This window comes from Lepidochelys kempii, chromosome 3, assembly GCF_965140265.1.
Source record: "Lepidochelys kempii isolate rLepKem1 chromosome 3, rLepKem1.hap2, whole genome shotgun sequence".
In the NCBI taxonomy this organism is placed as follows: domain Eukaryota; kingdom Metazoa; phylum Chordata; order Testudines; family Cheloniidae; genus Lepidochelys; species Lepidochelys kempii.
Window position 1 is genome coordinate 172,884,879 of NC_133258.1, and position 22,348 is coordinate 172,907,226.

General features: G+C 37.3%; 1 protein-coding gene across 4 annotated transcripts in view; it reads right to left on the bottom strand.

Annotated features, from left to right (window-relative positions):
* The window catches only part of LRPPRC (leucine rich pentatricopeptide repeat containing), a 168,695-nt gene that overhangs the window by 105,792 nt on the left and 40,555 nt on the right, over positions 1-22,348 (bottom strand). For all 4 annotated transcript variants that reach the window (XR_012158261.1, XM_073339084.1, XM_073339083.1 and 1 more), the window contains 10 exons: positions 21,969-22,062; positions 15,954-16,023; positions 9,149-9,176; positions 6,383-6,440; positions 5,127-5,233; positions 4,838-4,915; positions 4,429-4,482; positions 3,616-3,729; positions 2,220-2,350; positions 799-884 (listed from right to left, as the gene is read on the bottom strand). Coding sequence is in view for 3 of the 4 variants with exons in the window: in XM_073339084.1 (XP_073195185.1) it covers positions 799-884; positions 2,220-2,350; positions 3,616-3,729; positions 4,429-4,482; positions 4,838-4,915; positions 5,127-5,233; positions 6,383-6,440; positions 9,149-9,176; positions 15,954-16,023; positions 21,969-22,062 (820 nt within the window). In the remaining variant the exon portion in view is untranslated. The remainder of the gene's footprint in view (positions 1-798; positions 885-2,219; positions 2,351-3,615; positions 3,730-4,428; positions 4,483-4,837; positions 4,916-5,126; positions 5,234-6,382; positions 6,441-9,148; positions 9,177-15,953; positions 16,024-21,968; positions 22,063-22,348) is intronic.

Here is a 22,348-nt window from a genome sequence, read left to right on the forward strand (position 1 = left end):
ATCAAGTGAAATTTCAATGAAATCATCTGATGAAGAAAAAAAGGTATAATTTTACATTAACAAAGAAAATAGCCATAATGTAAGATTAAAAAACTGAAAGATTGAGTTATGTTGGCTAGATTTTGTAGCTCTGCTTTAAAACAAATGGCAATATCCCGTAGGTTATAATAATCAGCCTAATAACTTCCTACATTATTAGGCATGAAGTCCATATCATTTACAGCAAAGACTTAGGAATCCACTTTGGGTATCAAATGCAATATACTCATTAATGCCAAAATTACAAATCAATCTATCACACAGACTTTAAACTGCAATGTGAATAAAATATAAACAAATGCCAACATTAAAAAATATTAAAATACTTCATAAAACAAGTTAATGGATTTTTACTGCAGTGTTTGGACCCTTACAAGAAGGTTATGTTTATAGGTTCTATGTTCAGCCTTCAGACCTTCTTAAAGAAAAACAAAGCCATTAGTCTAGGCACATACGCAATTTGTGCCATAAGTCATGATCTTCAAACTCAATCCAAACAGCAATGCTAATAAAAACTAGCTGCAGAAATGCAAAAAGCACTGAGCTGTGCAAATGTAAATGACAAGCTTGCCAATCCATTAAAACTAATGGCCTGTACTGTCCAAGCATCTCTGGTTGAATTCACATGCAAATTTGTATGCAAAATGTTCAAGCACTTTGCAGGACATGATATACCATTAATATCAACTCACATTTTAGTCCAGTGGCAAGATACCTTTATTATATAGCAGAAACTTATACTGAAAGCAAATGGCTTACCTTCTAGTCTGCCATGCTTTCCTAAGACTTTCACCAAGGCTAAGTACTTATTTGTGTCAAGAGCAACAGATGAATCTTTACGGAAGCTAAAAATTAGAACATATTAAAAACTGCATTAATAGAAGTTCAGTTTTTTAATGTATATAGAATGAAGGTTTATTCTTACAGACAAAGCAACAAAGGTATGGAATTAGTTACACAGAAGTTAGATTAAAATATTTGAGAGAGAATCTGACAGTCAAAGTTTGCTATTGAAAGTACATTTTTTCTCTTTGAAAAAAGGATATTAGGCAGCAAAGAAACTTTTCAGAGAGTTTACGAAAGGTATGTCTTTATCAATTTGACAGTAGGGAAGAACAAGGCACACTTCTCCTATATTTAGGACAGAAACTTCTTCCTGCAAGCACCCCGTCTTTGAGTATTACAGTACAAATAGTACTGAACAAAGTCATCCACCTTTTGTAGCCTTCAATTTCTACTGTTCATAGTACTGTTTCTTTAATTTAGTCATTTTCCCAAGAATATTGAAGGAAGGAAGGCAGGAAGGTGCTTTTTAAGGCACTTGTTAGCAGCTCCCATAATAAGCTCACAGCAGATCACTGAGTCTTGACCTACCTTTGAAGCACTACTATAAAACTCAAAATCATTACTTGGTAAAATCTCACGATGAGACATTTAAATAAAAAAACCAGCATGGAAAAAGTTACTACATACATACAATAGCAAGTTTCCCAGTGCTAACGAGTGAGCCATTTTGTCTCTTTCTCAACACTGACAGAGCTCCCTCCACATTATGGACACCTGACTTGAATTCCACTGTAAAAGCCAAGTAAATTTTAGCAAGGGAAGGGGGAGAATCAAAAGTATGCAAAAGTAATACATAACTATTATGATTCACTGTAACATTAAAATTGAATTTTAATTTTTTTTGGGGGGTGAGGAGGGAAAGGTACAAGAAAGGAGGATGCTCTGTAAAACAATTTGCTCCCAGACAAATCATGCATAACACATTTTAGCTGGGAGCTAATGTTCACAACCAAGATATAATCTCTGAAAATGGAGGTTTAAAAAGGAAATGTTTGCTGACAGGTCTTAAAATATAATGTCACTTACAAGCATTGCTATTCTGATGCAATATAAATGCAGTTATATTACCATTTTTCAAAAACAAACCTGAATTTAAACGCTAAAGGCTGTTGACAAAAACATCATAATTTGCTCATTTAAGATAATACATCACACACACACTTTCAAAGTGTGCTAATAAACTGCCAACAATTCCTGGTCTTTCTTAACAATTATACACAGGGGAAAAACTAATTAAAAATGTATGAAGGGGTTAATATTCAACCTACTTAATTCAACAAGGTCTGTGTATCAGCATAAATCTCTGTGACATGTTTCAGTGCCGGTGTACTTACACTTCTTCTTTCAGGTTCATTGCATCTTCTACATTATCATGTCGACAGCACAAATTTATCAAGGCTGCATAGCCACCAACAACCATGTCCGATTCGTATTTGGCTTTCACTTCAAGGGCTTTTTGCATATTCTAAAAAAAGAGGAACAGAGCAAAGATGTGAACCACAGAAAAAGTCAATACGACATTATGAATGCTAGGTTCAGTGTGTAGCTATATGAATACCTTTAGTGTTTTAATACCAAAAAAAAATGTTTGTGAAACAAAGCTGGTATTGCTTTAACTGATTTTAATAATAAAAGTTATTTTTAAAAATAAATTCACCTGTTCCCAAACTGTTTCAGTTCAACTTAATTGAAAGGTGTATTTTAGGTGTTAGTCTACCTGTTTTAACTGAAGTGTTTACAATGCTTTATTACGGACAGATTTTTGTTGTCACACATAGAACTACAAACATGATTGATTATGGAATATGGACTAATTTTTATGTACAATGCCATGCTTTAATTTTATCAGGCACCAATATCCTAAACATAAAATTGAAAAAAAACTTTATAAGACAAGAAACCAATTCATAATCGAATTAAACAGGCTGCTTCAGCATTTGCCATAATCTTTTAAAATATGTATTTTGCATTGCTGTTTATGCAATTTAATGGGTGCCATATTAAAGCTTATGACTTATCAGACTATTCTTATAGTCTCAGGTACAACATTGTAACAGACAGTCATTTGAGAAACAGAATCTCTCCAAAGGCTGGATTTACAGCAATACTGAATACTATGCTATAATCTTAAACACAGTTATGGCTCTTTGTAAAACCATGGGTATATGACAAAATCATACTGAACAAGAAATTGGACAAAAGTCTGATGATATCCCACGAATTGCAGACACACTAAAATGAATATGAGCTACAGCTGGACGCTCGCCGAATGAAGGCAAGAGTCTCTTTATCTCAGAAAGAGCTTTCCTCCAGCAGGAAAATGGAATTTCAATCCCTGCATTAACAACCTAGTAATATTTGACTTGCAAATGACTACTGCATGTATCAGTTGCTTGACAATCTAGAGATATAAGAGACCGGAGCCATGGCTTGAAAGGACATTTGGCATGTATGATAAACCTATCACAGCTGTTACTATCATTCACTTTGCAGATTATTGTAAACAAACTTCAGCAACCCCAAAACATGTCATTCAAGGTGTAGCTGAAATTAGTTAACCTTTTTATTTAATTGTTTTTTTGCCCTTATGTCTGATTTATAAGCATCAAACCTTGAAACCTCAAGCACTGCGCTTGTCCTGCTTAAATACATCTATCCATAATACAGTCATCTACATTCGTTTTAAATATAGCTCAGCATTTGCAATGATCTCTGCATTGCTCAAGTTACCTCTTCTGCACAGAGAGCAACTATAAGCTGTTTTAGGACATTTCCAATAGGTTGCTTTTCAGCTTTTAGTTTTTCCAGTTCCTCCTCCAAAGCAGACACTCCAAGTTCAGTATTCTAAAAACAGGTGATAAAAAGAAAACAAAAGTTAAAAAAAAAGAAAATTAATAGGTCACTTTGCCAAAGGAAGATGAAACCTGTTCATTCATAAGTCAAAAGAAAAATTTGTAACAATTAAGAATGCTGCAGCTAATTAAGGAGCTGATGCTAGTTAAGAACTTGAGACAACAGCATAATGAAGCCATGGGAGCTTTTTACAGTGTGGAAACATCAGCTTCTCTCAGGCTCATTTCTTTAATGGTAGAAGTAGAGAAAAGAGGTCTGTTTCTTTACCTCTCAGATCTAGGCACACTGAAGATTAAAAAAAGACTTGATGTCATACAGCCACCACCATACTGGATTTATACTCCTGTCATTCAAGGAGTTCAGAGTGCATAACCTGATTAAGCCTCACACCACCACTATGAGCTGAATTTTACAAATGGGGAAACTGAGGCACAGAACCTAAGTGAATCGCCAAGCTCAATCAGCAAATCTGAGGAAGAACCTACATATTCTGACTCCCAATCTTGTATATTAGTCACTAGACTGTGCTTCCTTCCACATGGCCCCCAAACTCCTCCCAAAATGGGAATACTTTTAGTTGTAGACTATACAAGTATATCACTGAGAACTAGTTAATACTTTCATGCATTATCTGAAAAAAAATTGATTACCATGCCACGAAGAAATCCAGCTATTAGTGAATTTACTTACTTTTGGAATGTCTGCTACTGACAACTTTTCTCTATCAGCCAATAAAATTATATCCTAGAATTTAATAAGACATTCAAAATATCAGTAAATAAAAACAAAAAGTTTTATGAATAAAATGATGCTTAAAATGTTGTGGCAAGTTAATTCTAAGTACAATAGCTTTTTTCTAGTGTTATTAGGTTTACTAAAAGGAAAAGACTGATTCTTTAAAATACTTTCATCAAATGCAGCTCTTCACAAATATCCTAAATTAAATTGGGTTTTGAGAGCAAAGAAGATTTAGGGAAAGGATGAAGGTTTTACACAGTTAATCAAATAAATCTATTTTGGCAAGACTATATTCCTGGAACACACAACATATATATTTTATATTTTGAAGAAACAAAATAGTTACTATATAACCACAGACCTTAATTAACTCAGGAACACGATAGGCGTCCAGCAGGTTGCGAAGGCCTCTGTAGATATTTGTAGGGATTACTACATTCTGTATCAAGAGGTGGGGGGAAAATTATATGAGTTTTGAAACACAACCAAACTGAAATTTGTCTAACAGAAATTATCTCAGACATAATTTAAGTCTCCAGCTCTTCCATGTCATTGAGAAGTGGTCTGTTGTACTTAAAAGCAGCAATTTCAAATCTAATAGATACATGTCAGGCAGGACAGGCATTATGTAGCAAAAAATGAAATGGTACCATCTTCTTCAGCTGATGGAAGTATTGTCTCAAATGCTCCTCCTTGGCCTGTACCTCTGAGTCACTCATGCTGTCAATCAAGTTATAAAGAAAATAGCCAACAGCTTCTGTGGAAAAAAACAAGAGAAAGCATTCCACTAAAATTACTGAGACTGTCATGTTATCAAGATTAATTTATAAGAAATCATTTTGGTGTGAGATGTCACCCTGATGAGAGGCTCTGAAATGGCAACAATGATCACTGAGGCATAGAGATTATGTGGTTTGGGAGCACATATCTAACTGGTGAGTGAAAGGAATATTAATTATTTTCAGAACCAGTGACAGCTTTTCAGTACAGAATCTTACTTCAATCTATTTTTTCCACCACTGTGTGACAGAAGTGGTACTGCCCAAGGCCTTCCCCCCCTTTCCTACCCACTACCCCAAATAGTTGCCACAAATATTTTGTCATTGCTCAAAAGAAAAAATAGCTTCCTAAAGGTTTGCATATTTTATTCTGCATCTTTTACACATTTTTGTATTAAAATGCTTTTTATAGCCAGCTAGTGGAACATAAATACAGAGTAAAGAATATTAAATAATTTTAACAAGTAGATCCAATAATCCTGTGAAGAGCTGCCTATTAGCCAATGAAAATCAAGATTAACAAAGATGGCTTAGCTAACAGCACTAATTTTCTTGTGCATTCAAGCATAAAAATTTATATAGCCTTGTATTCAAGCCTCAAGAAATAGCTAAGGACTTTCCAAAAGGTTTGGTTTCCTCTACGAAACTTACACTCAGAAAAATAGGAATTAAAACAAAAAATAGAAAATGTATTTCTCTAGATTAAATGAAAACAGAGTCAATTTGTTTCAAAATAATGTATTTGGATTGATAGGTACCATTTTGTTTAATAAAATTAGAAAAGGTTATCAAAATGACCATTAGTTGGAAAAGATTCTACTTAAACGTTTTCACTACATGAATAATATTGACACAGACGGATTTATTCTAAATATCTATTTTGCTTTAAAAACTGCTCATTTTTCTAAATATGAAATATATTTTTAATTAAAAAGAGTAATGAAAGATCACATTGGATCTGATAAAATATGCTGTGGTTATCAGGATAAAGATTTTACCTAACATGTTTTCAAATTTCACTTTCAAAAAGAAGCAATCAGTGTTTACTGTTGTAATCCCTCAAGCCCATCATTACACAGAAGAACGGATTTGTGGATAAGTTACAATCATAGAAATTGAAACTCTACCAGTTGGTCCTGGAGGCGTCTGGCAATAACGTCCATCCTTGTACAACAGTTCAGTTATCTGGTAAGACAGAATAATCGTACACTGCAGTCAACAGAAGCAAGAAAGGACAAATAGTATCTGAAATTGAATTCTCCAAATAATAAAGTACCTCTCCACTAAGGTATTATTCTATACCACATCATAGTAATTCACTAGGAAAAAATAAAATACAAGGAAGTTTTTTTTGTAAATAATAGGTTTTCCTCAAAAAATATAAATATATATATATATATATATATATATATATATATATATATATATTGCAGCTGAAACGTTTTCTGAGGTATGGCAATTAGACTCTATTCTATTCTGTTTATGTATCATCCTACAAAGTAAGTGATCATAAGACAGACACTGCTTACAGCAATCATTAACCAATGTCACTTCTGGAGTTGTTAAAATTATGTTCCAATTTGCTGAAAAGCCTGAAACTGGACCATAGAGCTTTTATTTTTTTACAGTTTGAAACAAGTGAAGCTGTGCAGAAAAAGTGATATATCCTACAACGTTAATTTGAAAATTTCTATAATTTAGATATTCCACATCAGTTGCAACCTTGGTTGAAAACAAGTAAATTCACTTTTAATGACACCTTGTACATACATAGAAAGCACCAAACAAAAACATTTAGTTCTTGAGTCTTAAATAAAGTGTATAAAGACTAACCAATTTGACATTGGTCCAATCGGTCTTATAAAACTGAAGGAGTAGCTAATATTTTATTTTAGAAAAGGTATTCTCCCTATATTCCTTCTCTCCCCAAACAGATATGATAAATGCTCACCCTAAATACAAAAAAACTTTAAAACATCTTTGTTTTTTCTTAGTACGGGAAGATACAGCCATTAAATAAAGTCCTAATTTCATTCTCTCTCAAGGATGTCAGTGTTCTATATTTGGGCTTTTTCTACTATGATGTTAGTACCAAAGCTAAACCAAATGGGTGAGAAAGGTACACACACTGTTACCTAAATACTGAGGGAACAAAGCTCTATTTTACGTAATGGAAAAGGGGGAGGAAAGCCACGCATCTTCACTTGCTAATAGAAAGAAACAAACAAAGCCAGACACCTGTCGTGCTCTGGGATGCCTACATCACATTCAGTTACATGAAGAAAACAAGATGTGGACAGTTAAACTACAGCTTTTGCCCCCACCCCCTTCTTACTCGTACTTGGAAATATATCAGAAAAGTCACAAGAACATACAGCCCACTGCTCCAGAAATCAAACCCCAGAATGACATGAGAGGAATGGATGAGAGGAAATACCAAAAAGAGTGACTGTTACTTGTTTTAAAAATTGAACATTGTAAGAAGTCTTGTAAATTGAGACTCCTTGGAAGCGCAATCTTTGTTCATTATAAGGATATTTTTCAATTTCAATACTTGACTTCTGAATTGCAAGACAGCTTTTTTCTAAAATTGGATGCCTTAAGAAAAAAAATGTATCTACTTGTAAATTTAGCAAACAACTTCAGCTCAACTACTGTCACAAGAGAAACTGCATCCTCTCTTTCTCAGTTGTGGGAAAGAGCAGCAGCAGTTCAGATTACAGCCTCATGCTTGTGGCATCACTATTTGATATTGCCAAAGATCTTGCCAGGCTCCTCCAGCAATGGGAGGGAATTTCCCGTGTGACATTCTTGATAGTTCAAATGTAAAAAAGCAAGCAAAACAAAAAAACCCAAAACACTCCAAAAACTTCCTTTTGAAAAAAGTTTAAGACTTTCCTTCCACATTAGAAAAAGGCAATGAAGCACAAGAACAATCTACTTTTGCTTCACAGTTATCGTTTATGTTAGCTGACTTAACCCCAAATATATTACATTCTAAGTTACAATTTTTACTTTGTCCTCAGTTTTCCTCACAGGCAGATTGAAGCATACAAGATCATCATGAAAACATGCTATGATCCATGCAATACTTCAGAGTGGCACAGTGAAACAAGTACAGGATAGCAGCTTTAAAAATAAAACTAAGTAAACTCCTGAAAGCAAGGTGCTGAACTCAACATAGTGAAAGCTTCCCACTCACAGCTCTATTAATGCATCTCAGTCCTGATCTACCAGCGACTTCACTATCCAGTACTCTGCAGATATTACCAAATGTGTTACATTGTGGGGTGGTATGTAACGTGGACCACAACTGGGAGGACAAGATGATCACAGTAATTTCCATTTGTGACTTGAGCTGGGTGACTGCCTTCATCTGGAATCTCCTTGCTTTTGTTCATTTACATCAGATCCTTCATATTACTACAACATAGTAGTAACACAGTGCAATTTTTTTCACCTTAAGCTTTGTTTTTAAGTCCTAGCAAACATCTGAAGGAAAAGGAGTCATAGGAATTGGCCCCTGAATCTACATAAAATTGTATATTGGGTTTAGCGACTGCATAAGCAATAAAAAAAGTTGTTATACTTGTTATACTTAGAATTCATAGAAGTATCATGTAAAAAACTAAATAAAGTGGCACTAACACATCAGTTTTTTCTTTAATATGCCTGCCATACAAACCCAATACTACTACTAGGCATGACCAGATTAAGTCATTTCTTAATGACAAATGTCATGATCAGAAGTTACGGTCAGGGCTGCCTGTTACCAGCAACTGAACTCAAATTCACAGTAGTGCATTTTAAACATGTAGTGGTTAGAGATTTTGTTTCTGAATGCATTCCAAATAGTTCTATTTATAAATGTCAGCGTTACCATCTTCACTTACCTTGCTCCAAAGATCTACATCACTGGACCTGAAGAGGGCAGCAGAGGATAAAAAATTAACAGCAGTAAAATAATCTTTGTGTTTTTTTTTTTTTTTAAAAGCAAAGAGTATTACCATTAACAAGCACCCAGCATCTGTACACAGTAAATATTCATCTTACACTGGATTATTTATCAGACTTTTTTTTTAAAATTTACTTAAGACATTCTCTTTCCACATAACAGATATACATTTCACATAAACATTTCTGTTTCTGACATGCATATTCATTTGTTTGCCATGTTGTTTAAAACTGAGTCACTATACATACAGCTACCATTAAGACTAGAGTGAGATTTACAAATTTATTATTCTGTCAGGTGATAACTGTACTGATATTTTGTACTTCAATCTATTCAGTATTTCTTTCACATCAATTTCAGGCAAATACAGAATAGGAGGTCACATTTCATGCAGTTAACATGTGTAATTTACTACTGCAAAGTCCACAGAGTCCAATATTAAAACTACATTTTAAAAAGGGATGAATAATTTTTTCAAACATTTGTAATTATACATGCAAAAATGAAGTAATCAAATCTCATGCTCTTGACGTAAATCTGATTATACAAAGGTTGCGAAAAAGAGTTCACTCCCTTCCTACAAATAGGATGGTGTAATTGCATTATTGGGGGGTTTCATTTTTTCCTTTGCAGCATCAGGTATTGGTCACAGGCCAAAAATGGGAGCAAGATGCCAGACTGCAAATCAGTTAATCAAACTGGTATAGCAAACCCTAAGTTCCTATGTTTTATACAACATAAAAACACTACACAGAAAGTAGAGCTCAAAACACACACCACCAACACTGCATCCGAACGATCAGACATCACAATAGCAGTAATTCTGATAAGCCCAAAGAGCAAAGGTGTAACTTGTATTTTATGCTCTTTTACCCCCCATACAAAGATATCAAGCTCTCAGCCTAAACAGGAACATGGAAACTATTATAAAGCATTCAGAAAAATTCATGGTGGTTTGTTTGTTTTTTTAAGCACATTCAACTTGTATTTCACTTAGACTGACAGTGGCACAAAAAGGTTAAATTAAAAATGAGTCAAACACAAGTTTATAGAGAAAACAAAATGCTGTCTCTGAGCTTTAGTGAACTTTTCAGAATAATAACTGATCTACCATGTCTCTTCATAGTGATGTCAACCAACTGATATTCTCAGATCACCTAACTCTGAAAAAACAAAACAAAAAGGTGCAGAAATCCAAAATAATGTCCAGGCCAATATTTGGTGGTTCTTTTACATAAAATCTCTTAGGTATCGGGGGAGGAGGGTGAGGGGTTAGAGCTGTATGAAGATTCTAGCCCTAAAATCTACTTACGTAAAGATTCAAATTGGACATTTAGTTCCAAAGTCTTTCGTGGGGTGCAGGGCTGGAAATGGACACAATGATGCCACGTTGCTGATCTGGAATTTTTTCATCTGAGTTTGCTACATTCTCAACTTTCATAAAAAAATTCTAGCCATGACAGTTGCAAACAAAACCTTGAATACATGAATTGAGTGTAAACGGCATAGCAATGTCTGTCCCAATTTAGAGAGACCACGAAACAATACTCTCCATTGTGAACTGCCCCATACATCTCAATGGGTAGTGAACTGAGTTGTCCAAAGATAATTTAAATGTCAACACCGATAACTATTTAATGGCTGACAGAATTATTATGAAGATCTGAACAATCTGCTTATGGCTCATTTTGGTGCTAAGAGTGGATGGTGCCTAGAAGATACCATCCCCAACAGCCAGTCTGACCCTTGGACCCAAAAGCCCAGAAGGGAAGAACAGAAGGGGCATCTGAAGAACTCCTCTAGGGGGAATAAATCATACAGTGCTCCACTCTCTTACCCAATCAGCCAATGTTCTCTCAGAACAGGCAGGGGAGGGCAGTCTGCTCCTGTATAGTTTCCTTCCAGGCTTTAATGGCTGCTACTTCTCCCTCTGCTGAGGACTGTCTGCAGACACCACTACAGAAGTGACTCACTTCATGTTTTCAAGCTTTTCTACCCAACTTTTTTTTTTTTTATGTAAAACTGAAATTCCAATATCTTCACATTACTTTGGGAGCAGAGGTCCAGAGCACGTACTTATTGTGCGTCTGCCTTAACCCAGCCCCACTCATGATTATCCCAAGCCCCACTGAGGTGGAGACTGAGGAGCCCAGCAGAACACATTTGATGGTATTTTGAACATTTGCAGTCTACTGTGAGCAGTTTCATATTGGCATTCCACATGGGAGAAAGTTCCACCACTATTTTCATTCCCACTCTGGGGCCTGGTTGGATTTGATTGTGTATCAATACTTGCAGATAGCAAGTACGTGGCTTTAAAAGTAGAAGTTAATCAATCAACTAGTAGATCTAAATTGGATGATATTGTGGCAGACTTAGAAGGAACAGTAATATACCATTATTTTATCTAGAGCTTTTAATTAATTCACCATTTGGGAGCATATGCAATTCTAACAAAGAAAAATAAATAATTTTGTAAGAAACTAATGCTAGCCTGATGGCTTAAAGTTTTGTCTTGACTAGGAAGAGTGATACAGCTTAGACAACCCCCACCTAACATGTGCTAGTTAAGCCCAAAATAAATTCTACTTTTTCCTGGTGGAGGCAGAGAGTAACACCTTGTAGCTCAATTTGGCTGGTTGAGTTGTAGCCTGTATTACCAGCTGATATCTGGAACTTTCTTCAGTTTTCACGTGACTTTCTTTGCCGTGTGCTGACTTGCTCCCACCCTCTCCTTAAGTCTCTTCACCTCACTTTTACTACATATCTTCCCCTCTTTTCCCCTGCTCCATCCACTGGTTCCCTTTCCCTTTGCTTCCAATTAGCTTATCCCCTCCTAACCAAGCCCTCTCACCACCACCACATTCCTAAAAAGTGGAACATGACGTTTGTTGCTATCACATCGTTCACTGTGCTTGTGTGTTCTATCCTTTCCCCCACTCTGTCTTATCTTTTTAGACTGTAAGCTCCTCACTGCAGAGACCATCTACTACTTCGTTTTTGTACAATACATAGTACAATGGGATCCCATTCTTGGTTGGGCTTTAGGCACTATCATAATAAACAACATTAAATGTAATAAAGATCAAGCTGGAGATGTTACCCTGTACCTCTACCAGGAAAAAAGGTAGAGAAGAAGTCAGGTTTACCTAACACGCTGGCTAAGCCTGACCTAAACATGACATTTCCTAATCATGAAAAAGACGCAGTGAATAGCAATGTGCTATCACAAGAGACAAGCTTTGGACTCTGGAACACCTGGAACATTGCAGAGGTGTCCTCTGAGTCTCCCAAAGTCTCCTATCATTGATAGTCTCTGATAATTGATTATGGAAAACTAAAATGAAATTTTAGAACCAGTTGCTTGCCACTTACAATCAAACAGCTAAGTGCAGTATTTGCTGTACAATATGAACATCTGTTTGGTGGTGAAGGTGGGATTCATGTTATACAGGAGGGTTAAACAGTGGCCCAAAATCAAGGTAAGGGCAAAAACCGTATCACTTTAACTCTAATAGGTTATGTTTGAATGCCTTCTCAAAAGCTGAATATCTTCTAATATAACGAACTTTAAAACACTCTTACACTGAAAACAGTATTCGTGTTCAGAACCTCCATTCTCTTTTCCCCCCAAGAAGCTCCATCTCTCATGAGGAGAGTAGCGCCCCTTGGCAAAGACACCTGTGAGGTGAGGAAGGCTGTGTGCAGTCAGATGCTAGAGACCCCTTTTACAAAAAAGGACTAAAATATATGGATGCAGGTAATAAATGATGGCAGTATGCCTCAGCATGAACTACCTTCACTACTATGGATTGAACTGCCAGTGTTCAAGAGCTATGGGAACCTCCAGGGCACAGAAAGCTTTCAGATGTGCTCAACTAACTGTCCTTGTCACTGCTTCAACAATTATTTCTTTAAGTGGTACTGTTCAGCTTTTTAAAAAAAAGTCTCTTATCACAAGCCTTAGTATAATTCGGTGAGATTACTCTAAGAATATGGCTAGAAGTATATTTTGTTTCCAAATATTATTTTAAAAACATACTAAAATATCTGGACACCAAAAATATTTTGAAGCCATTACTTAGAGCCATACTGGGACCAAGTGGCACAGTTGATTAACTCTCAGCTTGATATTAGGGAACTGATTAATTGCCAGGGGACATAAGGGATAAGGTTTTGAGGAGAGCAAGACTAGTGTGCAGCTTGTCCAGACTGGTTATGCCAGGAACCCTCCCTCTTCCCGCGGACAGTACTATTAATGTGACCCACTTCCCCATGATGCTAACTCTTGACCAAGGAATCAGCATCAGCAGGTCAGGATGGAACTGGGGAAGGAAGTAAGAGCAACTAAGAAATATAAGTTGTAGTTGAGATAACTGGATAGGAAAATGAGTCGTTTGCTTGGAGATGGGCTCGCCTCGTGTTTAGCATAGGGAACAGACTGGCAAAAGGTTCTTGGAGAAAAAGAGAGAGCAGGTTCTGAACATGAATACAGTATTCGGTGTAATAGCGTTTTAAAATTTGTTACATTAGATATTCAAGTTTTGAGAAGGAGTTCAAATTTGGCTAACGTCATAAGGTTGTCCACATGAATAGGTTTCCACACATTTTTCCAAGAGCGGCAGTCCAGGAGCAGGAGACCCCCAGGACTAGCATAGCAGAATAGTAATGGTGTTTCATGCATGCATGTATGTATGGGGCACTTTAGTAGAACGTACCTAGCTCACATCAGTGCTTGTAAGTCTTCACTATATAAGCTCTGACATTACAAATTTTAAAGTACAGTAGAACCCCATTTATCTGACCCTCCGCTATCCAGCTCTCTACATTAAAGGCACAACCAGGACTCCAGGGCCAAAAGCCAGTGATCTCTTCTGTGGCCACTAGATGGCATTGCAGCATTGCCCTTTCCCATTATCCAGATTTTTACTGATCTGATCTGGCCCCAGTCCCAATTAGATCAGACAAACAGGGTTCTGCTGTAATTTATTGGGATTATCATTTACATAGTGCTTTACAAACACAAAATTCCTGACTCAAAAAGCTTACAAATGGACAGACACTGGAGAACAATTAAGATAAATGATAAGGTAATACTACAGGTTTCAGAGTAGCAGCTGTGCTGGTCTATATCCGTAAAGAGAAAAGGAGTACTTGTGGTACCTTAGAGACTAACGAATTTATTAAAGCATAAGGTTTCGTGAGCTACATCTTAGTGAGCTGTAGCTCACGAAAGCTTGTGCTCTAATAAATTTGTTAGTCTCTAAGGTGCCACACGTCCTCCTTTTCTTTTTAAGGTAATACTACAATACTACAGGAGATGGAGTACACTACTAGCTTATTTCACAAGAGATTTTGTGATGAGGCTGATGGTCACTGCCTTCAAAGCAGCAGGTTCTCAGGAAGGGGTAAGTGGCCACTAGAAGTGAATTCTTTCCTTCACAAAAGCCAGGTCTTACACTTGGAGAGGTTTGCTCACAATTTTGAGATTAGGTGCCTTTTTACAAAAGCAACAGATCCCCTGAACTTGAGATATCAGTCTCAAAAGACAGACAACCCCTTCCACCCCCCCCCAAAAAAAACCCCAACACCACAAACATATAACACAGCTCCTATTTTGAGACATCAAGCCTCCTTTTACAAAGCATTTGCTCCATGCTCCATCTCAAATGGTACCTAACCAGAAACCCAGCTATGGTTCAATCTACCATTGGATGAATTTGTCCTTGACCCAGCCCAAAGAACCAAACCTCCTCTTCAATTCAAATAAAATCTGAAGATTTTGAAGCAATTTCTTATTTCCAACACAGAGTACAAAGACAGAACAAAATAAAGCAACAGAACATTTCCTGAAACAGTTGCTTGGGAAAAAAAAAAAAAAAAGAGAAGGAACACCAAAAACTAGTATTTTATTTCTACAGCACACCATATAAATACTTAGCACTCATATTCTGCTTTTAGTTTCTAGAATTAAGAGTATTTTACTAATGTAGCAAATATAATTATCCTCATACTACAGAGAGGGAGAACAAGGCACACAGAGGATAAGTGACTTGTGCAGTCACACAGTAAGTCAAAGGAAGAACTGGGAAAAGAACCCTGGTCTCCTTTCTCCCATTCCAGTGCTCCACTGGATAATGCTGCCTCCCAGCTAAATGACTGTGGCTAGCAGCCAAACAGTTCTGCCTTCAATAATCACAGACACGAATATAGCACACAAGATGACACCTAGCATTTTTAGCTCACTTTCTGAATAGTTTGAAAAGAAATAAGTAATTTTCTTCTATTACATTAAGCCATAATTTCATCAAGTTTAAAACTCATGACTTCCTCCCACCAGAGTAGGTAAATGATACAAAGGGCTGTAAACCTTCCTTTGCTCCTACACACCTATATTTTCTATTACAGTACCAGCAGAAATGCAAAAAAGTGACTAGAAATAAAATAGCCCTGGTCATGGTCTCAGGTCAATTTTACACCTTCCAGCATCATACAGCTAGTGTTATTGCTACTAGGCTGGGGACTGTGGGGGGTTACAGCAATCTAGTCACTTTGAAGGAGGTAGGTGTAGAGAGAGAGGCAGGAGTGCTCTGGACTTTTTGATCTGTTGATGGAAACCAATTTTTATTAAGTTTAAGTTTTCAGACTTAACCACAGGGGAAAATTACATAAGGGTGGGGTGCGGGAGGGGAGATTAGACCAGTTACGGGGGGTGGGGGAGAGTTTACTTTATGAAAACTTACCTTTTAAAGCCCAAAATGAGACCGCCTTTAAAATGAAACAAATCCACAGACGGCATACTTGGTGAAGACACTGTAAAGATAGATATTCTTCTAAATATTTATTCTTTTAAAAAAAAGTTATCTGCTCAACTAGAATAGGACCTAATGGAAGTAACATTTGTTCCTTATCTAGTAAATATTAATCATCTTTGTAACTCACCATTAGAAACAGTAATTCCCACACACTTAATCCAAAAGCAAGGTCGATCTAGCCCAGTATCCTGTCCCTGGCAGTGGCAAGTACGAGATCAGGTGTTCTCAAACTGGGGGTCGCGAGGTTATTACAGGGATGGGGTTGCGAGCTGTCAGCTTTCACCCTAAACCCCGCTTTGCCTCCAGCATTGATAATGGTGTTAAATAAATTAAAAAGTGTTTTTAATTTGGGGGGCGGGGTCGCACTCCTATGTGAAAGAGGCCACCAGTACAAAAGTTTGAGAACCACTGTACTACGATAGTAAGAATCCTGCAGTAGGCAGATAAGGAAGAGACTATAGTGGAGCAAGGAGAACATGTTCTGAGAGGTTCTCCAATCCTCAGAGGCTGAAAAAAAAAAAAAAAAAAGGCAGGGAGCAGAGAGATCCTGAAGGAAAATTTTAAAATTGAAAGGCAGGACAGAAAGGAGCGTGAGAAGCACATTGTAAAGGGCCAGGAACGGATGATAAAAGCGATGGAGGAGCAAACAAAGATGTTGAAGTCCCTACTCATGCTCCAGGCAGAACACATGCGTGCTTCCTCCCCCCGCCAACTCCCTCCCTACAGCCAATACAGAACTGCTTTCCATGCCCTCCCAAAACTCCACCCACATATTCCTTGCAACTCTTCGGAACATCTCAGTACCCAGTTCACTCCACCCCTTCTGACAGCTTCCAAAATGATAGCTGAACTTACACACAGCTATGACAGCCTACACTGCCCTGCACTCTTATCTCCTTTCCCATCAAGCCTTTTGTGTGTATTGTTAATTGGTATTTAACAAAAACAAAATCTCTGAAAGGTAACCAGTCTTTATTTGTCTCCTACACGTGGTGGTTGCTGCTGTTAGTAATACATGGTGGCAGTTTGATCATTTGACGACTACAAATCCCGGTCAGGAATCATCACAATTTTCATGCAAAGTGGCAAGTTAAAGCATGGCAGAGTGCTGTATAGAAAAACATATTACTGGTGCTCATTATCAAAATGTTGCCTCAAAACCGCCATGATTCAAATAGCCCCTTGTTGTGCCCCTCTAACAGCCCTGGTATTTGGCTGCTCAAATTCTGCAGCCAGGTGATCCACCTCCATGGTCCACCGTGGGGAAACTTTTCACCCTTAGCCTCACAAAGATTATGGAGCGTGCAGCAGGCTGCTATGACTATGAATGTTTTCCTCATTTACATCTAACATGCAATAAAGGCTGCACCAGCATGCTTTTAATTTGCCAAAGGCACATTCCACGGTCATTCTGCACTTGCTCAGCCTATTGTTGAAGTGCTCCTTGCTGCTGTCCAGATTTCCCGTGTAAGGCTTCATGAGCCATGGGAGTAAGGGGAATGCTGGATCTCCAGGGATCACTATGGGCATTGCAACATCCCACACTGGAATCTTCTGGTCTGGAAACAAAGTCTCTGCTTGGGGCTTTCTGTACTGGCCAGTGTTCCTGAAGATGCATGTGTCATGCAACTTCCCAAACCACATCGTGCTCCACAAGCACCTGCAATATCTTAGAGAAGTACCCCTTTCTATTGATGTACTCCGTCACAAGACGATCCAGGGCCAAAATTGGAATATGAGTGCCATCTATCACCCCTCCGTAGTTATGAAATCCTACTGCCACAAAGCCATCCACTATTTCACGCACATTGCCAAGACTCTCAGTCCTTCGTAGCAGGATGCGATTAATGGCCCTGCAAACTTGCATGACCATAACCCACAATGGTCGACTTCCTGACTCCAAACTGATTCGCGACCGACCAGTAGCAGTCTGGAGTCACCAGCTTCCACACAGTGATTGCCACACGCTTCTCCACAGAGAGCACAATTCTCATTTTGATGTCATTGCACCGACAGTGCTGGGGGCGAGCTCCGCACACAGTTCCAGGAAGGTGGCTTTCCTCATCTGAAAGTTCTGCAGCCACCGCTCATCATCCCAGGACTGCACAACGAGGCAATCCCATCATTAAGTGCTTGTTCCCTGAACCCAAAAGTGATGTTCCACCATGTTCAGCTGCTCAGTGAATGCCAAAAGAAATCTGGTGTTGTTTCTTTCCACTGCACACAGCAGGTCAGGCAACTCTGATTCCTGTTCAGATTGGGAGCTCATGATATACAGCATGACCATCCGCGAGATGTGTATAACAGTGACCACAGCAGTAGAGAGCAACGTAGGATCCATCCTTTCAGACAGAGATGGTGGACGCACAGTAAACAGAGACTGTTGAAAAATGCCATGAAAAGCAGTCGGAAGCCCATGGAATGCTGGGACAGAAAGAACTGCATCATGGGATGGTGAGCCCACCCCCATGAGTAGCACAGTGGGATAGCTACCCACAGTGCACTGCTCTCACTGTCAATGCTAGAGTACCAAGTGTGAATACGCTCTGCCAACACAAGCAGCGTAGTGTGAACATGCACAATGTCATTATACTGTTTTAGATTGTCAGCATAACTTGTGTTGACAAACTTCTGTCGTGTAGACAAGGCCTCAGTCCTGAAAAGCATTATGTTTAAGACCCCATCCAATTTTTTTCTTCTTATGGCCGTTATCTGTCAACTTTGGATATTCTTGTTATCCATAAACATCCTTTTGAATCTTGTTAAGTTTTCAGACTCATCGGTATCCTGGCGCAATGAGTTCTGTGGTCTCATTACATCTTATGTGAAAAAGGTATTATTTCTGTTTGAATTTGCCATCTTTTAAAAGGGGTCTACTCTTCCATAAGTGACCGTGAGATTTCAACTCAGTTAAATCTCATTAATGCTAACAATTTACATGTTAGTCCTGTACACAAGATAATATAGGGGAGATACGCCCAAGCGTTATAGAAGTTAGCACTCTTCCTAAAAAATGCAACAAATTAAAAAACTGCTTAAAAAGTTTAGGATTGTGGCATTCGTCACAAAAGAGAACATAAGCTTCAGGGGAAACAGCTTGAAAGTCAGTACATTTTAAACAAGTTAAAAATTGTTTCAGGTCCTAAAGTATGCTTGCCAAATTTTGGTGGTTTTACAATCAGATTTTCTTAGTTTTTAAAAAATTTTCTCTTTCCATTGTTCCTGAGTAAATTACCAACAAACAAGGGAAACTAAATAAGTATACAGGAAAACAGTGAAACTGATTATCTCTCAAGTGCCATCCAATTAACTAAATAAATCAACAGAATGTGACATAGAAAAATACTTTTGCTTTAATAACATTCAGCTATAGCAATCTTAAGTGTTGTTACTTTTATCAATATGGGGTGAAAAACTCAAGGAAAACTGTGAAATTAGGTATCCCTTAAAGCTCATTTACAATTCTAATGTATTCCTCATAACCCCTTGTTTTTTGAGTCCTTAGCTGAGCAATCCTATATTTCAATCTTTCCAGAATGCTGGTTCCCACTCCAGCATAACACCCCTGCAATCACTGAACCGCAATGATGCATTTAGACTTCATATGAAGCAAGTCCTGTTTTCCAAAACATGCTGTTTTATATGCCTTTTTTTAATAACCTGTTCAAATGGTGTATGGTTGACGTTATAATGAAATTAACCCCATGCAAAGGCTGAATGCATCACAACTGTTCAATGAGGGCTAGGGTAACCACCATTAGGAGGGCTATATGATATAGGTAGGTAGAAGATGTGAAAACAGGAATGCTGATCTGAGCAGAAATTATTACACACACACAATATCCAAAATCTGAAATGTTTGTTTAGCTTTTAAGATAACCTTTACAGTTGATTTTACAAAATCCCCAAGCAAAACATTTTTCCAATGGCATATTAAACTTTCTACTCATAAAAAGACTAGCATAAAACACCTCAGTATGCTCAGCTGCTGCTGACAATCGGCAACCCGGTTTCCTTAGCAACAAACAAGTCTGAGAAAATCAAAAGAAGCTGACAATGAAGTGGAATGGAATGGCATGATAAAGGGGAAAATAGCTCTCATCTCTGCTGCCTTATGAGCCCAGATTCCTCAACTGATGCTTCACAGTTTTCATCTTGTCAGTAACAGAAATCTATACATTATAGGGGATAAGAAGCAGAATCAATAGACCCTGATAGCAGCCAACATTAATGCTTCACCTCCACTGACTACACTGGTGAGACAATCTTAAAGTTTTTTCCCTATACAACTGCATTAACAAGTTTATATTGTTTACTGTCTGTGCCTTATTATTTTTTGGGTGCTGACGAGATTAACTGACATTAGTGAACACTGGACCAGCATTAATTTTACAAAAGTAATTTGCTTTTAAATTAATGTTTGTAAGGTAAACATTTGCATGCTTTCTTCAATTACAAACCTTATTATATGGAGTACTACTACAAAAGATATTTGCTCATATAATGTATTTGTCTCTGGCTAAATAATCTCCTATGTAAGACTACATCAAGAGTGACAATACAAAGCCACTGTTACTGGCTATACCAAAAGCTGATCACTCTAGCCAAAGTAAAAAAAAATAAAGGACACTTAGTTTTGCTTCTTCAAGTAACAGAAACCTTACAAAATGTTTCATTTCTAGCAGAGCTACCGTGCTCTAGCTACTGTGCTCTAGTGCTCTAACTACTACTCTGTTGTCTGAAAGTATTATATTTTCATGGTGTTACTGACTGGGGTAACAGAAACAAAAGATGGCAGAATTCAGAGTGAATTTTAGAGCATTAGTAATTGTTTATGAGATAATTACGTACATATATTAAAGTACCACCATAAATAATCAGGTCAGCAACGGTGCAACTATATAAGCATTACACATTAAATAAAGTTAAACAAAACAGTGTTGAACTTTAATTTTTCAAGGATACTGGTCAAAAACATAATTAATACCAAATTAGATTTGAAACCTGAACGTTTTATGTCTTTGATTTACAGTTTTTGTTATTTATGGGTTTTTTACATTAGACAATGAAAACAGACTACTGTGTTCCATTTTTATTTCTCCTAAGTTTCTAGTGAATTTTACTTTCAAGTTTTCATATAGTTGCACAATGCTGCAGGGTATAGGCAAACTGCAGAGGATGTTTGCTTTAAAATTTGCCATTTGAATTAAAAACATATCAGAAATTTCTGTCCTACTTGCGTCCCTTTTAAGTAATGTACTAAACCTTAGATTAAATAAAAAACTGTTTTTAGTGAAATATTTAATTATGCTAGACAAACTAAAGAAAACTATCTGGGTGCCAATCCTGAGAAGATTTAAGCACATGCCACTGATTTTAATTTAATAAAGAGAGAGAGAAAGAGCGAGAGCGTGTGAGAATCTTTGCAGGATTAGGGCCTGTTGAGTACTGCAAAGTCTTCTGACAAAAATCAGGTCCTTAAAAAACTTAACTTGCAGTACTGTAAACCTAGGGCCTGCTTATCCCATTAGTTGTACACTTGCAGCTCCTATTGACAAAAAGAGACTTATGGAGGACCTAAAATTAACCTAAATATCACTTTGCCATTTTTGTACCACGTTAATATTTTTTTTAATAAATGTAATATGAAGGAATAAAAAAAATGTATGCAAAGTCCATGAGGCATGTTCATATTAAAAAAAGCAGTTTATAACAAATGTAAAAACCCATTGCCAAAAACTGGCAGCTTCAGAAGATATCCTTGAGATCCTTTCCACAAATGCCACAATTCCTCCATACGGAACAAACTTCATAATAACCCCAATCACTATCTATATCACCCTTAAAATCCATGTCTGAATATTTACAAATACACATCAACTTAAGTACTCCATATCTGCCTCTGTTAAAAAGACATCTGCTAAACACATTGAAGATACTTACATAATGATAAAACGTTTTGCAATGTTCCATAAATTGCTTCATGTCTTAATTCCGCTACAGAGAGTCCTTCAGTTTCAAATGGACAGCCATTTTCCTATGGATAAAAAGCATTACACTACACACACAAAATCCTGATACTCAGCAATATTTTTAAACACTGTCCTCCCCATGTCTCTGCTGAACAATGTCCCCTTTCTACAAATACTCTGGAGCCCCAAATTGTTGACACAATTCTACTTGTCAAGAGGACTGAATGACAAGCTTACAAAAGCCCACCGGTGCTACTAATTAGCTGGCCAGAGGAGCCACTCTTGACCCCTAAAGGTACAACCCCTCTACAAAGGCCGAGCATGCACCACCACCAGTAGGAAAGAAAATTA